We start from the raw sequence: 10,264 nt of genomic DNA on the forward strand, positions 1-10,264 counted from the left end.
CCGGCTGCCAGTCGGTGTCGACCTTCTCCGCAGTGAGTTGCCGATCGGATACGCTACCGAACCGGACTTAGTTTTGAATGGGGACAGGGGCGCAGAAAAGGAGTTAACAGAGTGCCGGGGGACCTCCATCCTCTTCTCCTTCTACTGCTCCTGCTCCCGGGGTGACGGAGGAGCAGTCGGCGGTGGAGGTAAGTGGAGTACCGCTGTCTCTCACGGCTCTACAAACTTCGGCTCAGCGTAAGAACCGTTCGCCGGTTGTTTCAGACCGGTGTTTGTTTCCGACTATTTTCGCCGATTTTAACAACTTTAACGTCGAGTTTGAACCGTGGAATTGAACACTAAACTACCCCGTGAGTCTCGGTGACGGCGTCAGTGCACCTGTTACGTAGACGTTAATCAGAATAATAATCATAATCACAATAATTACGGGTCAATAGCTGTGGAAAAAAAGGGATTTAAATCGGGTTCGTATCGCAATTAATTGTCAAAAATGAACATTCCTAAACTTAAAAACCTTTACTTCTATCGTGGGAACAGTCGACTCTACTTCTTAAAGTGAGTATCTTTACTTTATATCAGGGATTCTCACATATATACACGTATATACATATACACATATATACACATATATACCCATATACATATATACATACATATATACACATATACGCATATATACATATATACACATATATACAGTACATATATACATATATTTATACATATATACACATATATAAACATACTATATATTTACATATATACATTTATACACATACTGTATATACCATATACATATATACATACATATATACATATACACACATATACACATATATACATATATATATACACATGTATGTATATGTACGGTAATTCCCACCGGCCGACCAGTCCTTGGTACAAAAAAAGGGGTTGCGGACCGCTTAATATCCTATATCCTGACCACAAACTAGCATCGCTAGCTTGTCAGCAAGGAAATATATATTTTTAGTGGAATTTTTTTACGAAAAAAATTTTTTAAGACTTTTTTACATCTTTGTCCTTTTTGTATAATTAACAGATGTGTCCTATTTTTGGAAACAATTGCGATTTTTTTTTGTTTACCTTGATGATCTGTGACATCACATGACATCACCAGCATCTATCATTTTACGCAAAGTTTCTCTAATTATATTGAATTAAATAGCAACGTAAATATAAACCAACAAATTAATAAATAAGAAAAAAATCAGAGGGAAAGGATGGAAACTTGAAGTGACAACTGCTCGGTGCCGTCGCATCTCTCTTTCCCACCTGTGGTTGAAACCGTTAGACGGTTCTCAGTTTCTGTCGGAATGTAAATAGAAACAGTAACTGGAGGAGCGCAGTAGCCAGGACAACCGTGTCGAGGAGGATGTGGCGCGGGGTGGGGGGTTACAGTACGTGTCTAACACGACGTCTTCGGTTTTGTTGAAAACCATACCTTCTTTTTGCTTTGTTTCTTGTTTTTAAACCACCGTGCTAGCTGCTGCGGTTACCGCGGCTAATTCGTGTTTGCTCGAGTCTGGCTCCTTTGCGATTTAATTTTGTTGTTTTTGTTAAATAAAAATTTTTTTTGCTTAAAAAATGTTGTATTTTGAAACAAATTTGTTAGCTTCGCAACAAGGTAAAAAAAAAAAAAAAATCTTTTCCGCACATGAGCCGCTCTTAGCTCGTATGCTAACGGTGCTGCTCAGCCAATTTATTGGCCTAAATGACATGATTGGACGAATAACACGTAAAATATAATAATAATAAAAAAAACTGTCTATCGTAAAACCCTGTCAGTAATTTTTTTTCACCGTTTTTCGTCTTTGTCATCACACCGTAAAAAAAAATTACTCTTGGCGCTCGTGTAATAACTTAACGGCTAATAATTGCGATTATACGTCAGAATGACTTTTCGTCGTTAGCAATATTTTTCCCATATTTTTATGAGTACGGGACATTTTTTCTCGCACGTTTTCTCCGCAGTAGAAAAAGTAAGAAAAACTGTTGAGCCGTACACGTACTAACATCAGTCGACGTGGATATATATTTATATATATTTGTGTACATATACTGTGGGTATGAAGTCATAAAAACAAACAAGGTTGTTTTTATGTTCCCTATTTTTATCCCCCTGCTGGGAGCTGACAGGATTGGAGAGAGCATCATTTGAAGTCGGGTCTGAACATAACCCCCCTCGCACCCCTTCGCCCATAAAACTTCCCTGCAGGGAAAATGACCCAAATAAAGATCCCTCCCAAGGAGGCAGGGGAGGAGGTACTTGGTATACAGAGTATACGGTTTGTACTAGTGAATGTATTTCTCGATAACACTGCGTTACAGTAAATGGAGAGGTCGCTAAATGAACAACTTTGGTTTCTTCTTCTATGAGAACAAGGAGAAACACTCGTGGGAAAGTTCTTGAAAATCCGAACAAGGAAAAAAAAAATCGTCAAACTCCCTCTGTGCCCTTGAGCTCTAGAATCGTTCCTGTTTTTTTTTTTTTTTTGGGTGGCTCTTACTCATCCATCCATGCATTACTTTTTATGTAAGTAACTTACTTTGGCACCCCCTAGGGGAAGGGAGGCTCACACTTGCAGAAACCAGATAGAAAATTAAGTAAATTTGTCGTCAGATAGAAATTTTCCTCATACGTTGAGATTTTTGTAAATATATTTTTTTTATATTAAATTTGAAGAATGAAGTACAAGTCGTTATTTCGCGGTTCATCATTTGCAGATTCACGACTTTGCCGGTTTTTGAAAACTGTTTACATAAAATATACTGGATCTCAGATTTGGATCCGGGAGAGATGTCACAGGAATGGAATGACAATACGGTTCGATCGGTCCAATTTTGTGACAAAATCAACGACGTCGTGACTGCCTACAAGCTAGTCTTTGACTGAAAAAAAAGCAGCGTAAGCAACTGCCGATCGCAGTGTTTTTGCAGCCTCGCCAAAAAAACGGATACACCTTCAGAAGCCGTGGAAGAGGTGTCCCGAGAAATGGCACCACCCTGTGGAGAGACGTAAAAGTAAAAGTCATCATCACCTTCCTCGTCATCATTTTACTGCGCATAAATACGGCTTCACGACTTTGCGGAAATTCAGTTCTCGCGTCAGGGTCTTGGAACCGATCTACCGCGATAGACGAGGGACAGCAGTACTGCAGTTAAAACCATATGCCATATACCGTATACCTCTTAGAGATGAAGCTAAAGAAATGTATTCACGTTTTAGGAAATCTGAACATTTTTCTACGTTTGTTAGGAGGAAGAAAACAAAAAAAGAAGTCTGTGTATTTTCACCTTTTTCAGCGCTACACGCTGAGCTCACCATCTGCCAGTGCAGCGTTCCTGTCAAAATGTAACTGCGATATTCTTAATCATCGCAGTTCAATCACCTTCTCCTCACACACACGAGGCCACATGGGCGTTTTTTTTTACTGCACCAGGAGACACAGAGACGAGGACGCCGCTGCTCTCGTCCCCGACGTCCTCGTGAGAGTCATGTATTTTTTCATCTTATTTTTGGGCTCGAACTGACGGGTGAACTTTTCGCTTTGCGGTCAGGTGACCCCCGTGTGGCTGTCGTGGTTCTGGTACAGAGGTCTTGTTAGCGTTCTTGTTAGCGTCGGTTAAAACAGTGTGTGAGAATTTCGTACGATATAGAGAGTATATCTCCACAGTCGGAAATCTCGGCAGTCCCGTTGAAGCCGCAGTGAGAAGCCGCACCGCATGATACTTTACAACAAGGGTGTCAAACATAAGGCCCGCGGGCCAAAACTGGCCCACTTGGGGGTGCCAATCTGGCCTGCTTGATGATTTTTTTTTAAAGTAAAAAAAACACAAACAAACTCTCCATGTTCGTGACGTTTGGTAAAATTATATTTCATTTAATATGAATATTTTGTGATATATATTTCAACTTCTTTGCATAGAAACTAAGGGTAATCTGCCATCTGCTGGCTAGTTTTAAAACTGCATTTTGCATAGTAAAAATCAATTAGAGTAATTAGGGTCTGTAATCAGGAAATACTGTCGAGTGTTTCATGACAAGAAATACGTCCTCGGAACGCCTAACCTAAGGGGCTGTCAAACATAAGGCTGGCGGTCCAAAACGTGGCCCAAGTGGTGTTCCAATTTTGGACTGACTGTCTCCTGATTTATTTTTTTCTACCCCCAGTGAAACTGACCAACAGCAGAGGGACCTGTCACTCCATGAGGAGGTGTACCACCGGAGGACCACGACCCCCCTCCGCTACCAGTCCCGTCCTATGACCCCCTCTCCTCCACAATCGGACATGGTGAGACCCCGAAGAAACAGAAACAGAAATGTTTGGTTGGTTGTGCTTGTTCCTAGGAAAAAAAACAAACACAATTATAATTGGTGGGATAGGGGGCGCCAAATCCCTGTTTGAGATACAATATAAAATCCAGGTCCGGTTAAGGTTTGGGTCAGGTACTAGGGAACGCGCTAGTGCATACATGGTATTCGTAATGGTTCAGGTCAGAATGTTAGCTGCCACCTAGGTCGCCATCTGCTGGAAGACATGATATAATCCGTCCAAAAAAAACCCAAACAAACACAATTATAATTGGTGGGTTAGGGGGCGCCAAATCCTTGTTTGAGATACAAAATAAAATCCAGGTCTGATTAAGGTTTGGGTCTGCGGAGTTGCTGTTGCCGAGACGCAGCGAACGTCGTTGTCTCTCATCGAAAATCTTGTTAATGTGTTTCACCTTGTGTTGTCTGAGTGTACTACAACTTAGTTGTTGTTGTTGTTGTTGTTGTTGTTAAGCGCCCCGTGGCAGTTAAGCGAGATTAGCTAGGGGTTGTAATAAATGACCCTCGCAGCTATGGCGGCAGCCTCTGAGATTTATGCTCCATGAATTATTAACGCGTCGTAAAAAATAAATAAGTCACTACGATGAGCGCTGCTACGTGCAGGTGGAGAGGTGGAGAGAGAGAAAGGGAGGACGGTAGAGAGAGTTTGACATTTTGAGAGTGACACGTTTCTTTATGTCGTACATCTCTCTGTCGTACATTTACCATGTCTGGCAGCAGATGTGATCCAACGACCTGCTGCGTGTAGCTCCGCCCACACTGACACACCTCCCTGTACTGTAGGAAGAAAACCACGGTTTACACCTGCGATTATCAACTGGTGGCCCGTGGACCGAATCTGGTCCACATAACTGTCCAACCCGGCCCACGACTACATTCCAAAATAACTTTTTAAAGGTGTCTGGAAAAAATCTGATCCCCCGACAAATATAGTTGGTGACTCCTGGGTGTCAGACCGCTAACACGTAGCACAGCACTAAAGGATCTGCAGCTGTGTTTCGTTAACACTTGAAACACTAGAAGACGGTCGTCATCCGACTCTGGCTACAACATAAAATATCACTTTAATGACTGCTAGCCTGAAAGTTTATCATACCCGTTAGAATAGCATATGCTACTTAGCTTTGCCTAAAAAGTTTTGATCGTAGTTTTATCCATCTTCCTCCTTCACATTCAGAGGTCGGTGCCATCATTCGCCAACGACGATCGCCATGTCATGGCCAAGCACGCCGACGTCTATCCGTCCCCCGAGGAGCTGGAGGCCGTGCAGATACTGGTGTCCACCGTAGAGGGCGCTCTCAAGAAGGTTTCCGATTGGATGGACAGCTTTGACAACGCGTCGGAGACGACTAAAAGAGACGAGGTGCCGGGACTTAACGCCGTGGAGGAGAGCGGGATGAAAACAAGGTAGTAGAACACGTACTACAAATACAACGCAGGATACTGTACAAAAATATTTTGAACACAATCCCGATCGACCAGTCAATGCGGTTGACGTCACAGGAAGTGATATTTTTGACAATGACCCTCCATCATTGAAGTCCCGCCCCGTCAGCTAACCACTGAGCCACTGACTTTTTTTTTTAACTCTTCCGAACCCGACCAGGTCGGTCCTTTGCGGTGTGACCCGGGTCGGCCTCTTGGCGAAGGGCCTGTTGGTCAAGGGACAACTGGACCTGGAACTTGTTCTGCTGTGCAGAGAGGAACCCACCAGGTCGCTCCTGTATACCGTCAGCGCCAACCTGCCGCTGCAGATCCAGGTACAGATCTACAAACTAAACCTAACGAAAATATATACAGTGGTCGTTCTCATAAATGCGTAAATCTCATATTGCGACGCAGACGATGACGGAGGAGAAATTCGAAGTGCGGTCCTGTGCGTCCGAGGCAGCCGTGTGGGTCTGCACCACTAGGTATCCCGTGCTGACGCTGAAGATCACCCTGTCCTCCTTGGCCACAAGGGGGAAGCGGATGAACCTCGCAGAAGAAGAAGGTACTAAAACAGGCCTCCGCCCCTCATTTTTTTTCTCTTTCTTTTTATTGACTTTAAGCTTCAAGATTGAAATATGGGAACGGAAGAAAGAAAATGAAATCGGAGCGAGAAACGGGAGACGGCGCGGGGAAGTTGCAGATTGAGGATCCATCCAGGGGCAGGAAGCTGAGAGGGGAACAAGGACAAGAGATGAAATTGATATTGCTGAAGTGTGTGTGTGGGGGGGGCAGAGAAAAGAGGAGGGTGTGTCAGGTGCCGTCCCGTATTGATTCCAGCAAAGATGATTTAGGTTTGTGTCGGGAGGAAATTTTATTTTTTTATTTTTTTATAGAAACAGCCACATACATTAATCTAAAAAGGCATTAAGTTTAAAAATTCAAATTTTCTTTGCTACATTGCCCCCTCCAGCAGAGGGAGCCATAGATGACCACCTATCCTAAAAGCAGACTCAGCCGTCATTTGTGTCCGTTTATTTATTTATTCTTAATGCAGTAAAAAAAACTCCAAACCTAGGCGTTCAAAATGATAGAGTATTTTCTCTGAGCAGAGTACTGCATTGTACTACTAACAAGTCCCAGAGGCAGAACATGAATACTGTCCTTACTGCGTGGCACCACCAGGAGGAGGAGGAGGACGTGGGAGGACGTGCAGCGCTCCAACTCTTTTTGTCCTTAATAGCTCACACTGCAGTGTGTTTCCTGCAACAGACGGCAGCGCCACAAGGACCAGACCAGAGTCGGTACCAGACCGCAGTCGGTACCAAACCGCAGTCGGTACTAGACCAGAGTCGGTACCACACCGCAGTCGGTACCAGACCACAGTCAGTACCAGACCAGACCAGAGTCGGTACCAGACCGCTGACGGTATCAGACCGCAGTCGGTATCAGACCGCTGTCGGTATCAGAACGCAGTCAGTACCAGACCGCAGTCGGTACCAGACCAGAGTAGGTACCAGGCCGCAATCAGTACCAAACCACAGTCGGTACCAGACCGCAGCCGGTACCAGACTACAGTTGGTACCAGACCAGACCACGGTCGGTACCGAGTGAACCAGACTTTAGGTTCAGTAGACGTTTGGAATCAGACACCGCACTTGCATTTGAAATAAATGTACACTTAACTCATGATAACGTTTTTTTTTCTTTTTGTTTACGATATGATTTTATCACGATCTTTCTAACAAAATGAATTCTGTTGTCACTTAGCCTACGTAGGGACCTGATATTTTGGTTTATTAGCGGGTCACGACCAATGTTTTTAGGCGCACACTGCCCCCTACTGTACTGGAGTGGGTAGTGCCGTGGTATGACTAGTGACTTTTGAAGATAACGCAGCCGAAATGTTAGTTCAACTTGGTTAGTTATTCGGTTAAGTGTTAGTGCGAAGTGTTAACTTCACGGTGTAACTCCTTACACCTCGAAGCACATTAATTTTCTAACCGATGCAAATTGCCACGGTATGAAGTGATGGTCGGTTGTTACTTCAAAATGTACCAAAACTCTGTCACCCTGCACTTCAGAGACAACGCAGGAGAATGTCCACGAGGAGGTGGACAACAGAGAGGACAAGGACGACGTCCTGGACCGCCACAAGTGCCGAGCGGCGCTAGCTTCACTCCGACGCGCCCAGTGGTTCCAGGTTAGTGGAATTTATTTTTTAAACATCACCAACGTGAAGTCAAAAAATTCAGTACCAGACCGCAGTCGGTACCAGATTAGAGCCGGTACCAGACTGCAATCGGTACCAGACCAGAGTCAGTACCAGACCGCAGTCGGTACCAGACCAGAGTGCGGTACCGGACCAGAGTCGGTACCAGACCTTGGTTGGTACCAGACCGCAGTCGGTACCAGACCTTGGTTGGTACCAGACCGCAGTCGGTACCAGACCACAGACGGTACTAGACCACAGACGGTACCAGACCAAACCAGAGTCGGTACCAGACCAGAATCGGTACCAGAGTGCGGTACCAGACCACAGTTGGTACCAGACCACGGTTGGTACCAGATTGCAGTCGGTACCAGACCGCAGTCGGTACAAGACCACAGTTGGTACCAGACCAGAGTCGGTATCACCAACGTGAAAAAAAATTCATCAAGTGGGCCTGATCGAACTCCCCCAGTTGGGCCACTTTTGGCCCGCGGGCTGTATGTTTGACACCCCTGCTTTAATTGACGGTGTGTTTGTATGGGTTTTTCAGGCCAGAGTGACACATCTCAGGTCCTGTGTGATCATCCTGAGGATCTTCAGGGATCTCTGCAGCAGACTTCCTGTGTGGCAACCTCTCGAAGGATGGGTGAGAAACAGTCGAACAATCGGTCAAACAGTCAGTCAAACAGTCGGTCAAACAGTCAGTCAAACAGTCAGTCGGCACATGTCTGTGTGTAGGAGCAGGATGTGTTATCTCTCCCTCGTTCCACAGCCTCTGGAACTAATCAGTGAAAAAGCCCTCGCCACCTGTAATCGCTCCCTCGGTCCAGGGGAGGCGCTGCTTTGCATCCTCGAATGCGTCGCCTCAGGAATTCTCCTACCAGGTCAGTGGTCACTCTGTATTTTCACTTTTCAAAATTAATCAAATTCAAGTGGGCCCGATTGAACCCCACCAGTGGGCTGCTTTTGACCCACGGGCCTTATGTTAAACGATTTAATTGTAGGAAATACTAAAACTGGAACTGGAATCACTAAAGAAGAAAGAAAAGAAAAAGTAAAATGAACCAACACCAGGAGTATTTTATCGTTACGGTATCGCAAAACGAGACATTGCGATATTTTTCGATGTATCGGTATTTTCCACTCGTTTTTGAGATCCTATGAAGTCTAACTGATGATGTCGTTGTTGTTGTTGTCGTCACAGGAGGTCCAGGACTTCAAGATCCCTGCGAGAAGGAACCCACGGACGTCCTGTCCGACCTCAGTCCGCAGCAGGCGGATGATATTACCCACAATGCCCAGGTGAGTTCTTTCCTCGTTGTATGCCTCAGTGACGATATGTCTGGCGAGGGTGTAATTTTTTGTATTTTCAAAATTCATCAAGTTGACCGGACTGCACTGCCAGGCAGGCCCATTTGGGGCCCACGGGCCATATGTTTGACACCTCTGACATAGATGATAGAAATTTTTTTTTTGTGTGTCAGTACCTGCTTTTAAAACACATCCACACACCTTTTTTTTTTTTTCTTTTACATCAGCCCCTCGGTACAGCCCTCCCTGGAGGAGGACGTGGGACTTTGTCCTTGCAGCGCTCCAACTCTTTTTGTCCTTTATAGCTCACACTGCAGTGTGTTTCCTGCAACAGATCCACAAGGATCAGATAAGAGTCGGTACCAGACCGCAGTCAGTACCAGACAAGATTCGGTACTAGACCAGACCAGAGTCGGTACCAGACCAGACCAGAGTCAGTACTAGACTAGAGTCAGTACCAGACCGCATTCGGTACCAGACCGCAATCGGTACCAGACCGCAGTCGGTACTAGACCAGAGTCGGTACTAGACCAGAGTCGGTACCAGACCAGAGTCGGTACCAGACCGCAATTGGTACCAGACCGCAATTGGTACCAGACCACAATCGGTACCAGACCAGAGTTGGTACCAGACCGCAGTCGGTACCAGACCAGACCAGAGATGGTACCAGACAGCAGTCGTTACCTCTATTTCCTTTTTTGTGTCAGTACCTGCTTTTAAACCACATCCACAAAACCACCCCCCCTGCTGGGATTAACTGTAAAACCGCACATGTTCTGAGGTCTGTTCTGCTTTATTTACACACACACAGGCACACATCAGAAAGCCTTTTATTTGTTGTTTTCACCACCAGGGGGGCAACAACAAACCCCCCGCTCCAGAACCCCCCCACGATCCCTCCTCCATTCCTGTTCACCTGCTGTTAAAAGAGCTGCAGACATTTACAGTTCAAGGCC

General features: G+C 45.2%; 1 protein-coding gene across 4 annotated transcripts in view; it reads left to right on the top strand.

The window, feature by feature from the left end:
* Nucleotides 1-10,264, top strand: part of LOC103398025 (spermatid perinuclear RNA-binding protein-like) — a 30,585-nt gene that overhangs the window by 15,957 nt on the left and 4,364 nt on the right. For 2 of the 4 annotated variants that reach the window (XM_025052949.1, XM_025052950.1), the window contains exons 2-9: nt 4,196-4,316; nt 5,535-5,764; nt 5,964-6,117; nt 6,200-6,350; nt 7,870-7,988; nt 8,548-8,643; nt 8,770-8,881; nt 9,202-9,299. In XM_025052949.1, coding sequence (XP_024908717.1) covers nt 4,287-4,316; nt 5,535-5,764; nt 5,964-6,117; nt 6,200-6,350; nt 7,870-7,988; nt 8,548-8,643; nt 8,770-8,881; nt 9,202-9,299 — 990 coding nt within the window. In that variant the 5' untranslated portion in view covers nt 4,196-4,286. 4 annotated transcript variants of the gene reach the window in all.

Source organism: Cynoglossus semilaevis, chromosome Z (assembly GCF_000523025.1).
Source record: "Cynoglossus semilaevis isolate Cse_v1.0 chromosome Z, Cse_v1.0, whole genome shotgun sequence".
Taxonomy (NCBI): Eukaryota; Metazoa; Chordata; class Actinopteri; order Pleuronectiformes; family Cynoglossidae; genus Cynoglossus; species Cynoglossus semilaevis.